General features: G+C 36.7%; 1 protein-coding gene across 2 annotated transcripts in view; it reads right to left on the reverse strand.

The window, feature by feature from the left end:
* LOC134578987 (cytochrome P450 2J6-like) overlaps nt 1-16,955 on the reverse strand; it is a 69,528-nt gene that overhangs the window by 26,520 nt on the left and 26,053 nt on the right. Inside the window, exons 2-6 of one of the 2 annotated variants that reach the window (XM_063438112.1) lie at nt 9,446-9,608; nt 9,055-9,144; nt 6,259-6,411; nt 2,639-2,799; nt 829-1,002 (exon numbers count right to left, since the gene is read on the reverse strand). In XM_063438112.1, coding sequence (XP_063294182.1) covers nt 829-1,002; nt 2,639-2,799; nt 6,259-6,411; nt 9,055-9,144; nt 9,446-9,608 — 741 coding nt within the window. The remainder of the gene's footprint in view (nt 1-828; nt 1,003-2,638; nt 2,800-6,258; nt 6,412-9,054; nt 9,145-9,445; nt 9,609-16,955) is intronic. The other variant, XM_063438113.1, reaches the window with a different exon arrangement.

The following is a 16,955-nucleotide window of genomic DNA, read 5'->3' on the forward strand; positions in this document are numbered from 1 at the left end:
CTGCCTTCCTGTTTTCCAACTTAGCAACCTCTGATTTGGTCCTGCAGGCAACTCTGTCTTATGCGTTTTGTGACTCTCGTTCACTGCTTCAAAGGCTGGAATCCCATTATCATACAGCAGGGGTGCCCAAAAGATAGATCCATAGAAATTATAGAACTACAGCAAGCATGTCAAACTCACGGCCCACAGGCCGCATGTGGCTCTCAATGAATATCTTTGCAGCCCAGCGGGCTGCGAGTACATGCTTACTGTAAAGGCAGAATAGGCACCTGCTCTCCCCACATTGCAGGTGTCTACTCTGCATAAAATTTATCAGGCTGGGTGGAGAGGAAACAGGAAGCTAGCGGCACTAAGGGAGCACAGTCTGTTCTTCCTGCTCCTCGCTGCTCAGTGCGCCCTCGGTGGTGATGTCGGGTGCCGGAATATGACGCCATTCCGGCCTGGGAAAAAAACTGAACTGCGTGCGTAAGGAAGCAGTGAGGAGCAGGAAGGGAAACTTTCAGACTAAAGATCCCCACTGGACACCCAGCTAGTGTGTGTGTGTGTGTGTGTGTATGTGTGTGTCTGTCAGTGAGTGTGTGTATGTGTGTGTCAGTGAGTGTGTCTGTCTGTCAGTGAGTATGTGTGTATGTCAGTGAGTGAGTGAGTGTGTGTGTGTGTCTGTCAGTGAGTGTGTGTGTCTGTCAGCGAGTATGTGTGTGTGTGTGTATGTGTCTGTCTGTCAGATTTAGATTAAATTATTCTATTTATTCTAAAAAGTATGCAGATTTGTTCTTGGCAGGATAGAGCTTTAGTTTGCAAAGCTTTATAATATATTATATACCTTACCTGTTCAAGCTCTTCCAGATAACAGTCTATGTAGTCTCTGGGCTCTCCGACTATCCTGCTTCTCTTGTGCTCCTCCAAGACATTTCCAAGAAATGCATAAATAGTCTTTATATTTGAAAACAACTTCCGGTGTGGCAGAGGGAGATATTTAATGAATTCCAGAGCAGTATACAGCTGGAGGCAGATAAAACACATAATGTTAAATAAGAACTCATAATTTCTCTTATGTGAAGGTGCAGGTGTGTGCAGCACAAGTTTATTTAGAACAGTAAGTGATAGCAAAGCAACATTTTTTTTCTTTGTAGAATAAAGTACTGGCACCACAGTATTTAGGTCAAAATAGAGATGGAAAACATTTTTAAAGCTAAGGCTAGCCTATTTTAGGTATTTAAATGGACACTCTCCTACAGCTCTAATTTCCTAATCTCATTTCACATTGCCCTAGACACAAGGCTTCAACATGTAATCTATAAATATGACAAAGGATTCTTTTAAGCAAACAAATATGTTTGAATGACTATCTGTTCCTGTCCAAATCTGAGATGATTAAATTGCGTATACGCAGAAGTAAATTCACACTGACACATGCAGTTCAGGTTAAAATAACTTCAGAAAATTTAATGGCATCTGGTCCAAAAGTGGGTATGCAGACCCTTTTAAAGGCAATATTACATCATCATAGAATATCAAGATAACAACAAATAAACATAATTAATTGGTCTATTTATTAAGTGGTAAGTTAAATGCCCTCCCATCTATATTAGTAATTGGCTTAGGGGTTTGAGTGGCTAGTGGGGCATCCTCCCATCATGGGATGTCTGACAAGGATGAGACTGAGATTCAGTCGCCATTGCTCTTTAGCACGAGGCTCACTCGATGGGAGGGGGAATCTGGCAGCCAGCCATTTTGAGTACTTGGCACCGTTTTAGCTTCAAGGTTAGTTTCTCAGGCTTTTTAGAGAATGGACATTTCATTAGCATGGGCTAGCTATGGTATACATTGTTACATATTACAGGAACTTGATAATTACGGTGTTAGTCATATTTTTCTAGAAAATACATTCTCTGTCTAATATTCTAAAATCTGTCATATAATGAAGTTAGATGGAGTTAATGGAGACATTTAATACAGGTTTAATAAAGGTTTTTTAATAATTCTACATCAAATACATAGCTAATTTTAATTTCAATATACTCATCGCCAAACTTCCAGTCTTTGGGGCCATACCATAAAGCTCTGTATGCATGACCCACCACCAAAACAGCATTTACATGCACATTCTTGTCAACTTTGTTATGTTTAAAGCCAAAATAGGAAGAGGCAGCCAGAAACTGGGCTAACAGTGCTGATAACGAAAGCAAGCAGGCTTGGTTTAATAACTGTGTCAAAATGCTAAATCCTGTATACAAAGCGAGAAGTTGGGAATAACAAAACAGAATAGGAGTCCACAAATAATTGAAGAGAAATGTAAGAGAAGAAAAAAAGGGGAGCTGATGTGAAATATACAACGTACAGTAATAAGTTGAAGACTTCATATCAGTGTTAACAATCTATTCAAGCCATCCAAACCTTATTGAAGGAAGTATCATTTTGGTTAAAAAGTGCAGTAAATGTATCCGTATGCATATCATCTTTTATTTGAAGGTCAACTTTAGCTAATGAGGGAGGAGCAATGTGGAGCCAACATTCAATGAAGACCGAGCTTTATGTACTACAACAATTACTTTCAGAATCAGGATGGAAATCTGAGCTCACTGTTCTGATGACCACTTTATTGTCCATAGCCCAGACAATCCAGAGAAACTCATACCTGACCCCAAAAACTTGTCATCAGCGTCATTTGTTCATGGACAATATTAAGAATTGTCCTGAAGGTGTTGTCATCATATTTGTAACGTCTTCCGAACACAAGGTAACAAATGATGTTCGACACAGCGTTGTCAACTATATAATGTGGGTCATACAGGATATCTGGAAAAACATAATTGTTTACTGTAATTTACATAATCAATAGAGATAATATAATATGACCAATCTAAATAATAGATACATATAAAAAGATACAAAACTCTAGCAAATATTTAGCTACTTAGAAAACAATATTGAGGACAGCAAACCTGTTAGAACCTGGTAGAATATATATTTTTGGGTTCGAGAGCGATACCAAATATCAAACTCTCCCACAAAAAATGTTGGTATATTAAAGAGTGATTTCAGTTTTGTACTGAGTTGTCAAATGCAAAGTACGGGAGAAGGAAGCTTAAATTAAGCACTGATAATTTCAAGTTTTAGAAGGGAACCATATCAGACGTAAACATTACTCCAAACGCTATGTCCACTTCTGCTTTTAAAAGTGATAAAATGTGCAGCATTTTTGCTTGAAATTATGTACATACAGAAATATCTGCACTTTTGTGCTAGGGGCTACTTGCACCCCTGGCACACGTGATTACCGAATGTGTTTCTTTAAATATTTCCCTTCATACACCTCCCACTCCCTCCATGCTCTCTGCAATGGTGAAAGAGTCCAGTGAAATGCTTCTCTATGAGGGAAGAAGTGACGTCAGACAGAGAGTACCAAGCAGCATGGAGAGCTTTGCCCAAAGCTGGATTACAGATACATTTCTTGTCATTTTGCAACATGGCTTCCATAGCTGTTAAAGTGTTACTCCAACCCAAAGCAGTGGTTCCCTAACCAGTACTCATGGCCCACCAACAGTCCAGGATTTATACATTTCTCTTTTTTATTCCAATGGAGATACTGGCAAAACCTGGACTGTTGCTGGGCCATGAGGACTGGTTTGGGAACCACTGCAATACGACATTATAAATGGAAAAAACAAGTTTGTTAAAAAAGGATTGAAGCAAATTTTTAAAGGGGAACTGTCCCACTCTTCCCTCTCTTTCCCACTACCTCTTTTATTCAACTATATCATTTTCCCACCTCCCACTTTTTAATCATTGACTCTAGTTGAAAGCCAAGCAAGTTGCTGTAACCACAAACAGGTATACCTCACATCAGTGGTGGAACTAGAGAGGGCCCTGGTGCAAGAAAGTTTTTTAGGCCCCCCTCTAGTGCAAGGGTGGGAAAAAAGTAGATTGTCATCTGTTGTACAACTCCAACGATGCTATGCCAGCTGGGAATTTATAATTTGATCATCCATGCAGGGTTGCATGTGTAAGCAATGTTTGTGAGTTTAAATATAAGCATGTTTTTGCATTGAGTATGAGTGTGCATATAGGAGTGTATCTGTATGTACTACTGCCATTGGAATGCAGTGATGGATTTGTGTGTAGTGTTTGCATTTGAATGCAGGGGTGTGTTTTTATGTAGTGTTGGCTTTTAAATGTAGGCATGCTTGTGTGTAGTAAAAAACAAAGGAAAAAAGTTACCTGCGCTCTTTCCACATCCCTATGTATTTTCAAACAAATGGAGGTTTTTGTTACCTCCAATGGCCATGACCTCTTATGTGATATTTTTGCCAGAAGCTCAAGCAAGCAAGGCGAATGGTTAGAGTTAGGACCCACCTAAGAGGTCTGCCTTGACGTGGCAGGTGGGCATACCCTCTCATGGTCATTGGAGGTAACTAAAAACCTCCATTTGTTTGAAAATACATAGGGATGTGGATTAGAGCGCAGGTAACTTTTTTTTCTTTGGTTTTTACTATGTATTTTGGCTGATGTGTACTATAGACTATATTGCTGAGCACAGGACTAGTTTCTTTGTGCTTGTGTGTAGTGTTGGTGTTTTCTTGAAGGGGTGTTTTCATATAATTTTAGTGCATTAATACAGGGAAGTGTGTGTAAGTAAAGTTTGATTACTGGGGTGTGTTTGTAAGTAATGTTTGCATTTGATTGCAGGGGGTGTGTTTGGATGTAATGTTGGCTTTTAAATGCAAATGTACATTTGTGTGTAGCATTGGGGTTTGAGAGAAGGGATGTGTTTGTATTCAATATTGGAGTTTGAATGCTGGGGTGTGTTTGCATGTAATATTTGTGTTAGATTGCAGAGTGTGTTTGCATGTTGTGTTGGTGTTTGATTATACACACATACACTGCTACATACATACACAGATATAATAAACATTAGCCAAATAAACACACTGACATAGTCACACTGACATGTACACACACAGGCACATTTCCTGACACACAAATACACACACTGACCTATAGACACACACACACACACACATACAAACACACAGATGTACACCCTGACACAGAGATACACACCCTGACACACACATATACCCTGACACACAGATGCACGCGCACACACACACACACACACACACACACACACACACACTCACTGACATACACACACACCTTGTTATACGTTTTATATTTGCAGCCACCCTCCTGTTAACATACATTTAGTGTGCAGGATGGCTTGCTTGGGGCCATGCTGCTGGCTGGGTATCATGGGATGTGGGATCTGGAGCAGCTTTCTTGTTGTTCCTCTCCCCACTGTTGTCTGTGCTGCTGTCACATCCTCCCTCTCTCCCTCCCGCGCGGTGCACTCAGTAAGAAGCTGGGAGGAAGTGACAAGCTGACACTTCCTCCTAGCCGGCCAATATCACAGGGGTCTGGCCCCAGAACCTGATTGGGCCCGTGTTCAGCAAAAAAAAAAAATAATGCCCGTCTGGTGGCCCTGAATCCACGGGCCACCCAAAGCATGTGGGCCTCGGTGCAGGTTCCGCCATTCCCTAACCTATGTTTAAAAAAACTTTTGTAAATGTTTATCTAGCTTCATGCACAGTTGTGGTGTGTATTTATCAATTTTACGAAGATTGCTTTTTATGATCTATTGAGAAATTCTCAAGCGTGTTCCACTTTTCTGTTGTGAAATTATTTAACAATCAGGGTTGTGTAAAAAGGAGTGAAACCATCACTTCCAAGGATTTTTATTGTATATTTAACTTTTATATGTAACATTATAGACAAAAATGAAATGCAGAAATCTTCACCGCTGTAATTACCTCTATTCTTAAACTACAGGTGTGTCCTACTTGGCTCCATGTCAATCAGTTATAAACTTTGCCTTCTGCCAGCCAGCGTAGAGATATCAAAAAGAAAGAAGGATAAACCAAAACAATCTTTCTCTTGTGTCTCAACGAGTTGGTAAGATAATGCAAAAATATGAACTTCTAACTCTTGACATTTTAAAAATTAGTAGTGGTTATGGTGCTTAGAGTTTCCCTTAAATGAGAAAAGAGTGCATGATTTATGGCTCCCTTAAAAGAGGGCATAAGATATGGTTCCATTTAAAGGCTGACAAATCATCACGCAAGTTGCAGAGCTGAGAGTTAAGTTTTTAATCAACCTGTGCTAGCATACGGTAAAGCCAAAGTATTGGAAATTGATTGGAAAATTAAGGACTCTGGAGAAAATATATTTTACCAAGCATTAATAATAGCTTTTTACCTTGGTTCTTTTTGAATTCCTGGATTAAATATACACTCTCGTTGGCAATCTTTTCCTCCATCGAATTTTTACCAACACCAAAATCTCGTAGTGTGGACAGGGTGAAGCGCCTGTGTTCTTTCCATGCCCGGCCATAAGGTGCCATCACCAAACCTGGAGAAATAACAAATGAAACCAAGAGAAATGGGCAGTACACAAATCGGAACTAACAGCTCTAGTGATATTCCCACTACCAATCAGCTATATTTCAGTTATATCAATGCTAAGAGCAAAAATCAAAGAGCAAACTATAGTCTATTTTATATTAATAAGGTTTTAAAGTTCTGTGCACCAAAAGTCTTAGATAGCTTGAATATTAGTTCTCACTGTGAGTCAGTGCCTGTATTACATATTGCTACATGTTTTTTATTTAAAACGATATTCCAAAAAAAAAAAAAAAAAACGTAAAACAATGCTTCTTGTAAGCTTGTATAGGTTATATAATTTGCAATTTGTATCTGTTCTATTTACAGTGATGCTAACCTCAAGCATTTCATCTTGGACAATGTATCTACTAGGTCAAATTAATACTTAAAGGGACACTATAGGCACCCAGACAACTTTAGCTCATTGAAGTGCTCTGTGTGCAGTGTCCCAGGTTCCTTAACCCTGAGCACATAATTATTGCAGTTTGAAAAAAATAAAAAAGCAATAATTACCTGCTAGAGTTAACCAATAGATGGACTTCTGGGCTGCTAGGCAACTTTTGGTCACCTAACTGATGCTGGACATCCTCACACTATGCATAGGGACATCCAGCATCACCCAAAACCCCATAGGAAAGCTTTGAATATTGCTTTCCTATGGGGGAAATTCTAATGCGAACGTGGCCATTACCACGCATGGGTATCCCCCTCCGGCTGACGTTGGCGGGGGAAGAGAGAAGGTGGACTCGAGCCAGTGCCAAGGCACTGGACCCAGGTAAGTGAAAGAAGGTTTTTTTTAGCCCCTTCTGCACCACAGGGAGAGGCCGTTACTTTGTATTCTTGGCACTATAGTTTCCTTTTAAGTATCCACCAGAGGAGGTTTGTGCTCAATGAAAAAAAAAAAGATAACCTTAAATCTTTATTAGTCATTTACATATGAGGGCACTGACTCCAATAAGTATTGTAAGTTAGTAAGTGCTAAATGTAAACAGTGTGGAATAGTGGCTGTTACCTCTGTTTGCCAACTTAGTGGATGCTAACATTATATTTGATAATATATCCAGTTCACCTGAAAAAAGGTAGCCACTCAGAGGTATAAGTAGAAACCAACAGGCCCCAGTGCAAAAATTGGCATGGGGACTTCCCATGTGTCTCATCCCCACCCCATCCATGTGTCTCCTTTCCTCCTCCAGACCCTTCATGTGGCTCTTTCCCACAGCCCATTCATGTGTCTCCTTTTCTCCCCAAGTCCTTCCATGTGTCTTCTCCCCGCTCCATATGCTTCTCCCCATCTACCTCATCTCCATCTAGCATAGCAGAGCGGACTGCGGTACCCGGTCTGATTGCAAATGCTTGTTGCGCCTCATCCCCCCAGCCACTCCATGTGTCTTTCCCTCCCAGTGTTTCTCTTTTTCTCCCTTCAGCCCCTCCATGTGTCTTTCCCTCCCAGTGTGTCTCCTTGTCTCCCCTCAGCCCCTCCATGTGTCTTTCCCTCCCAGTGTTTCTCTTTTTCTCCCTTCAGCCCCTCCATGTGTCTTTCCCTCCCAGTGTGTCTCCTTTTCTCCCCTCAGCCCCTCCATGTGTCTCCTCCACTCCCCAGCCTGGAACACCATTAAAAGAGGTATAGGTGCAAAGTAGTTTAGAGGTGCTAAAAATTTAATTGTTTACTGTTTTCAGTACTGAGATTTACATAACCAATAGTGATAAAATAATATGACCAGTCTAAACAATAGATACATATAAAAAGATACAAAGCTCTAACAAATATTTAGCTACTTAGAAAACAATATTGAGGAGGACAGCAAACAGACCGGGTAGAATATATATTTTTGGGATGGAGAGTGATACTAAATAACAAACTGTCCCACAAAAAATGGTGGCATATTAAGGGGTGATTTTAGTTTTGTACTGAGTTGTCAAATGGCACTGGTAATTTCAAGTTTTAGAAGGGAACCATATGAGACGTAAAGGTTACTCCAAACGCTATGACCACTTCTGCTTTTAGAAGTGATCATATATGAAGCATTTTTTTACATACTTAGTAATTTGTGTATATCACAAGGCTTCTTCCCATTTTGAAAAGTTGTTGAATTTCTTGTGTAACGTTATTAATTTCTTATCCATAATTAGTTAAAATAAATTGTTATTATTTTTACCTACATAAAATCTCACATCAATGATTTTCAGTTTGGGTGAACTCATAACATTAACAGTCTTGTACATTGCATACATAGAATTGGCACATGACCATTTTTGCTCCTACCTCTTCTAAGAAGACCCTACCACTACAACCTCCTATTCTGAGATTATATATACTTATTACATCCCCCTAGATAAATGGTAGAGCTATAATTCATCATGTGCTTATTCCATGCTGTTTGCATGAGCTATCCATGATATTCGTTTAATAATTGTCAATATTTAATTGGTAATTAATATTACTGCCCCTAGACTCCCCTTTATTGCATGCTGTAGCGGGCCCTTGGTAACCCGGCTGGTTACCTCTGCTATTAATGAATGAAGAGATCCATTTCCCCCCAGTAGCTGGACGACACACAGTTCCAGGGGAACGTTCTGTATCAACATTCTAAATGAGGTTTCGTGGTGGTACCCGTTCGGGAGGTGAATCGAGTCCCTTGGTGGCGGCACTCCCAAACTGGAAGCAGACAGCTGAGACGAACACATAGAGTGGAATACATGACTAAAATAGGGAAAATACATGAAAGGGATGCTAAGAGAAGAACACACATCACAGAACAATCTGGTCAGTTCACTGTTTAGCGGTGGTCCCGCTACACATGCTACTATAAAACCTTTGTTTTCTGAACTGACTCCCTTGTAAGTCTCAAGACTGTCCCCAAATACTTGGGGTGTGGCACGGTCTGGATAGAGCTATACTTTGAAGTCCATGGCAGTGAGGTCTGGTAATCACCTAGGAGTATCTTCCAGCAATCAACAAGTACAGTGAGACAAAAGTATGTTATTTCATCCAAATATCTTACCTTTATCATGAAAAAATTCACGTGATGTTTTGTTCTGAGGTCTATCTGCAAACTCGAGACCTCTCACAACTAGAACATCTTTCATGGCTGTAAGACCTCTGACAAACACAACTGGTGTCGAACCCATAAAAATGCTGTACACAGGACCGTACACCTTAGAAAACTAGTTGGAAGACAGAAATCTGGATTAGAGAGATAATATAGCAATTTCATGAACTACAAGAAATATGTAAATACAGATTTAAAGGGACACTATAGTCATCAAAACAACTTTTGCTTAATGAAGCAGTTTTGGTGTACAGATCATGCCCCTGCAGTCTCACTGTTCAATTCTCTGCCATTTAGGAGTTAAATCACTTTGTTTATACTGCCCTAGTCACACCTTCCTGCATGTGCCATTACACATCCTTCCTAAACACTTCCTGTAAAGGGTCATCTAATGTTTACACTTCCTTTATTGCAAATTGTGTTTAATTTAGAATCTCTTATCTCCTACTCTGTTAATAGTTTGCTATTCCTTGCAGGAGCCTCCTCTGTATAATTAAAGTTCAATTTACAGAGTAGGAGATAAAAACTTATAAAGTAAGTTACATCTGATTGAAAATGAAACCATTTTGTTTTCATGCAGGCAGTCAGACAGTCAGACAGTCAGACAAAAATGCTTTTTCAAAAAAACTGAAGGAAACAGCTTCATTCATAGGAAACGTTGCCATCATAATAATTGGCTAGATTCAATATCTAAAAGTCTACTAACTAGAATCAAACGTAATTGTTCTAATAATTCAGATTTCAAAAATCAAGCACAATATTTGAAAAATAAATTGGTTTCTAAGAAATATAATAAAAGGCTTTTAGATGAAGAAATAAAAAGGATTGGCACTTTAGACAGAAAGGACTTATTAATAAAAAAGAAAAAAAGACAAGAATGGGAAGAGTTTAAGTTTTCTTTTATCACACAATTTAGCATGCAACACCAACAAGTCAAAAGGATTTTAACCCCTTAAGGACCACACTTCTGGAATAAAAGAGAATCATGACATGTCACACATTTAATGTGTCCTTAAGGGGTTAAACAAACTTTGGAATATTTTTTTAAGAGATCCCATTTTAGTGTCCCTTCTTCCAAAAAAAGGTACCCATTATTTTTAGGAAGGCAAAACATTTTAAAAATATTTTAGCACCAAGTTATGCCATAAAGGAATCTTTGAACCCCTTTAATAGGGACAAAAAAGGTTTTAAATCATGTAACACGTGTAAGGCATGTAAAGCCCAAAGGCTACTGAAAATTGAAAAGATACAAGGTACAGTTATGAGTAAATATTTCAACATCCAATCTAATATAAATTGCAACACTAGAAATGTTGTTTATATGTTACAGTGCCCTTGTGGCAAGCAATATGTGGGGCGCACCTGTAGAAAACTGAAAGAAAGGAATTCTGGAACATATGAACAACATTAATAAGAATTCAAATAAACATATTGTCCCTATACATTGCAATAGTTGCCCAAAATTTAATTGGAAAGAGTTTTTTTTTTTTACAGGAGTGGAACATATAGAAAGGAATTGGAGAGGAGGAAACATAACCAAAAAGTTATCCCAAAGAGAAACATATTGGATTAATACCCTTAAAATGCTACAGCACAGGGGGTAAATATAGACATAGATCTAACAAATTTAAACCTATTTAGTTTAGAAAAACGTCGCCTGAGAGGGGATATGATAACATTATACAAATATATTCGGGGCCAATACAAACCATTGTGTGGAAATCTATTCACAAACCGGACTTTACATAGGACACGAGGCCATGCGTTTAGACTGGAAGAAAGAAGATTTCGTCTAAGGCAAAGGAAAAGTTTTTTTACTGTAAGAACAATCAGGATGTGGAATTCTCTGCCTGAAGAAGTGGTTTTATCAGAGTCCATACAGATGTTCAAACAGCTACTAGATGCATACTTGCAAAGACAGAATATTCAAGGATATAATCTTTCAATGTAGGGTAATAACTGCTTGATTCTTTTTTTTTTTTTATAGTCTTTTTATTGGGTTTATCACCATAAATCTTTTACAAAAAAGTACATAAAAACATTCATACACAATATCTATAAATAATATTCATACACATAGACACAAAGACTTCCCCCCCTCCCTCACGAGAGCTCATCATACTTCCAATTTCTAGTTACTTTTTGCAGATGGTAATCTCATTACCTTTACATTTGTATTAGTTTTTCTTCCCAAGTTGACCATAGGCTCAAATTATCATCCAGGATCCTGCAGTGATCCTTTTCCATCTTAATTTGATAGATCATCTGTATTATTATCAACTTTATATTGAAGACGGTGTTTCCCTTCCAATTTCTAGCTATTATTATTTTACATGCTATTAAGCAATGAATAGTTAAAAATTGATTTATTTTGTTTAATTTTGGCCATTGATAATGTAATAGCATTGTTTCTGGTTTTAGAGGTATTTCGACACCACAAAGTGTGTGGATGATAAGTTGAGCCCACTGCCAAACAGCAGTCACTTGTCTACAGGACCACCACATATGAATGTAGTCTCCTTTTTCCTCTCTGCACCTCCAGCATTTCACATCCTTGAATGAATCAAATTTAGCTATTTTAGTTGGAGTCATATACCATTTATTAACTAACTTAAAGTGTGTTTCTATTAATATAAAGGAGTGGACAAATTTACTGATTTTTTGTATATTATGTAACCATTCATTTACTTCTATATTTATTTTTAGTTCCATGTTCCATTTTTTTATAGCATTGGGGAGGGCTAAGTCCTCCTTTTGTTCCAACATTCTAACACACCTAGAGAACATTTGCTTTTTTTTATTCTGATGTAACATTGGTTTTAAAATTTCATACATCTTACCATCTTTTACTATCTCAGCTTTCTCCAGAAAGTGTTTTACTCTAAGATAGGTATATACTTCATTTACAGGAACCTTAAACTCTTCTATCAATATTTTATATGGTTTAATTTTGCCCTCCTTAATCAGTTCTTTTATTGTATTTATTCCCTTTTCCTTCCATGTTTTTAAGGAGATGTTCTCTATACTTGCTTCTATTATGTCTATTGTTTGGAAATCAAATATTTTATTGGTTAAATCAATTTTCTTCCTTATCTTTTGCCAGACTGGAATAATCTGGTCTAGAATATATGATCTAAAGAAGTTGTCTTTTTTATTCTTCCAGACTAGGCTTAGGGAGTCGCTTAATTGACTTGATTCTATTTCTGACCACCACCATATTTCCTCTTTATTTTGATTAATCTGGGTAGTCATGGCATGCATTATGATCCCTGCTTCATAATATTTTCTTATGTTTGGATATCCCAAACCTCCCTTCTTTAGTCCTTTTGATAATATTCCATTTTTAATTCTGGGTTTCTTTCCTTGCCATACGAAACTAGAAAAGGAAGTATTGACCATTGTCAGCCATTCATTCGGGATGCTTAAAGGAATCATTCTAAAAATGTAAATCCATTTTGGTAGAACGTATGATTTCAAGATGTTAATTCTTCCTCCCCAAGATACTTCTATTTTTCTCCATTCTTTCAAATTCTTATTAGTTTCTTTTAAGAGGTCCATAAAGTTTGTTCGCATAATATTTTTTGGATTTTTACATATTTTTATTCCTAAATATGAAAACGTTTTAGCTTTTATAAAGTTATAGGTTTTTTGGTAAAGATCTATTTCTTGACTTGATATATTATTGTATATAGCTATTGATTTTGTTTTATTCAATTTGTAATTTGATACTGAACTATACATTTCAATTTCCGCCATTGCGTTTGCTATTGATGTTGACGGGTTATTTAGAAAAAGAATGGTGTCATCAGCATAAAGGGAAATTTTCAATTCTCTCTGTCCTACTGTATATCCCTTGATGTTTTCGTTGTTTCTAATTCTATTAGCTAATACTTCTATTGTCAATATAAACAATAGGGGAGACAGTGGACAGCCTTGTCTGGTTCCGTTGTTCAGTTTGAACCAGTCTGCGCATATGCCCGGGCCAATTGTTCTCGCCATTGGATCTTTATATAGCGCCAAAATTGCGTCAAACAGCCATCCCTGTATGCCCATTTCTTCTAAGGTAAGCTTCATAAAGTCCCAGCTGACCCTGTCAAAGGCTTTCTCGGCATCTAAAGACAGGATCAGCATGGGACTTTTTTTACGCTTTGATGTATCTAATGCATCTATCAGACGTCTGATGTTATTGCTTGACATTCTGTCTGGGACAAAACCTGTTTGGTCAGGATGAATGATTTGATTTATTATTTCTTTTAATCTACTGGCCAAAATAGAAGAGAATATCTTTACATCTACATTTATTAATGATATTGGCCGATAGCTCTGTACTTTTGTTGGGTCTTTCCCTGGTTTCAATATAGGTAGAATGTTTGCTTTGAGCATTTCTTCTGGGAATCTGCCCTTTTTAACTGCAGTATTAAAGGTGTTTTTTAAATGACCTATCAGTTGTGATTTCATTACTTTATAAAATTTGTTTCCAAATCCATCTGGGCCTGGGGTTTTGTAGGTTTCTAATCTATCTATTATTATATTGATCTCTTCTTCTGTAATTTCTTTATTTAACTTTTTTACTTGTATTTCTGTTATTTTATTCAATTTTGCTGTTTTAATATATCTTTTTATTTTTTCTGAAGAAGTGATTGTTGATTGACTATATAAGTTGGCATAATACTCATTGAATGCTTTCCCTATGTGTTCTGGAAGAAGGGAGATGATATCATTAGTTATTATTTTGTCAACCTTATTTGATGTATTTTTTTTTTCAACATATTCGACATGATTTTGTCTGCTCTATTGGATTTATGATAATATTTAATTTTAAGTTTATGCATATTTATTTTAATTTTTTCATAAATTTTTTCCTGTATCTCGGATTTAATCTTCTCTATTTTTAGTTGATTCTCCTTTCTTGGTTTTACATTGTTTATTTTATTTAAATTATATAATTCAATGTAGAGATCTTGTACATTTACACCTTTTTTTTTCCTCTTTAATTTATTGAGCATTATGCAATGTCCCCTTATTACTGCCTTAAATGAGCACCATAAAGTATCGTTCTCCACTTGTCCGTTATTATTTTCTTCAAAATAGCAAGTAGTCATTTTATCTATATAGTCTTTATATTCTTTTTCTGCCAGTATTGATTCATCTAACCTCCAGGTTGTATACTTACAGCACTTAGATCTATTGCTTTTTAATTCCAGGCACACGCTATTGTGGTCTGACCATATTACTGTTTTATTTTCTATTTTATGTATTCTTTCTATCAGTTTTAAATTCCCAAAAATAAGATCTATTCTAGAATACGAATCGTGGGGCCAGGAATAAAATGTAAACTCTTTTACTGTGGGATTGTTAAGTCTCCATATATCAAATAGACCTTCTCTTTTTATCACATTACTAAAGTTCCTTGCGTTTTTTAATACTTGTTTATCCCAATTATTATTTTTTTTTTCCAGAGAACTTGTCTAATGATGGATCTTGTATACTATTAAAGTCTCCTGCATATATCTTTATTCCCACTGCTACTTTTTCAACCTTATTTAATATTTTTCTCAATAGGCATACGGGATTTTTATTAGGCAAGTATACATTGATTAGGGTGAAAAGTTCATCTTCTATTGTGACTACTAAAATAATATATCTCCCCTCCAAGTCTGTTTCCATGTATTTTATGTTTATTTTTAGATCTTTTGCAAAAAATATTGCTACTCCTCCTTTTTTTCCCTCCTCTCTAGAGGAACAAATTTTTAAGGGGAAGGACCTGCTATTCCATCGTTTTTCATCCTGTTTACGCCAGTGTGTCTCTTGGATCATGGCAATTTGAACCTGTTCTTTTTTTAAGTAATCTTGGAAAGCTTGTCTTTTTTGGGGGATATTTAAACCTTGAATATTTAACGTAATTATTTTAACCATTTTCCGAAGATTTTTTTGTTTTAATTAACCTACTGAGCTCTCGTGAACAATACAATACAATACAAACACTTGACAAACACTTGACATTACGATACATAACTAAAATATCTACAAGTATCTTCAGCACTTGGAGTATATTTCCACTCATTCCAAGACTCTAAAAAGAGTCAAAAAACACTTTTCTAAGTGGATCTTACTATCCACTAATAACCTTTTCCAGGTTACAGCAGGGGAGGCTGTTTCTCGGGTTTGGAGGAACCCACCTGAGACTTTTCATTTTCCCTTTTCCTCTCTCTTCTCAACACTCATCACTCCCTCTCTTCCTACTACTCTCTAAAGTATTTACTTTTACTCTGCTTTTTTCCTTGATGAGAGGGATAAGGGGTCGAAAGAGGGTGAGGGAGAGAAAAAAAAAAAAAAAAAAAAAAAAAGAAAAAATACTCTGGAGATTATCTTACTTTTTCTTATTAGGTTATTTTCTATTTCCCCCTTTTACCTTATTTTCCTACTAATCTGGAAAAACTCATCTCTTTGTTTCTTTTAGTCGTTTAGACCCTTTTAATTTTTCGCTGTTGTTCTTATAGCTTTTAAACAAAACGACACTTCTATATTGCTATACTTCCCTTCTATTCCCAATCCCCTCTCCTTCCCTCTCCTATATACATTTAATTTTCACACCTCTCATTCTCTTTTTTTTTCCCTTTTTTTTTCCCTCTCCTCTCCACCTTATATTGTGTTTCAGTACTCTTTTAATTGGTACACCTCTTTTGTGATTTGAAGTGCCTTGAGTATTTTAATTCTTTCTAATTGTTATTATGCAGATTATATATCTAAGTGTTCCATTTCCTCTTCATTGACTTTAATGTTTCCCATTTAATATCGTGTGAGTTACTTTGCCTAAATCTTAATTTAGAGAAAAAAAAAAAAAAAAAAAGTGGCCATTTATAATTTCTCTTCCCTTTACTTTTCCCTCCCTTCGCTTTTCCCTTTTAACTGTGGATTCCATCTTATGCTATCTCTGTGTATATCACAATATTTCTATCATTCATTTTATTTCTTTCTGTCAGTGTGCAAGTTGTGTTTCTGAGTGCGCCATTCTTCTTAAATTTTAATATATCCTACTTAATATCAAGTGCTTTTCCCCACTTAAAAAAAAAAAAAAAAAAAAAAGGAGAGGTTTAAGTCCAGAAGTTTTTTTTTTTCTTTTTTTCCCCTTTTTCTTCTAGTTGCTTTCTTCCTTTTGAGTACAGTCTATTTTGTGCTTTTAAATATTTTGTTTTTATATATTTCAGCGTCCTTTAGAAGTTTCTAAATGTCTTTGGGTCAACTGATTTTTTTCTTCTTCTGATGATCTCCAGCAGCTTCCTTCTTCCCTCTTCTTTCCCTCTCGCTCCCCCTCATCTCTCTTCCCTTTTTTTTCTTCTTCTTGCCTTCTTTATTGAGTTATTTCTCTTTCTTCTTTATCCATTCTTCAGTCTGGGATGGAGTCGTGAATATCTCAGTTATTCCTTCTGTGATAATTTTTATTTTACAGGGGTAGATCCAG

This window comes from Pelobates fuscus, chromosome 12, assembly GCF_036172605.1.
Source record: "Pelobates fuscus isolate aPelFus1 chromosome 12, aPelFus1.pri, whole genome shotgun sequence".
NCBI classification, from domain to species: domain Eukaryota; kingdom Metazoa; phylum Chordata; class Amphibia; order Anura; family Pelobatidae; genus Pelobates; species Pelobates fuscus.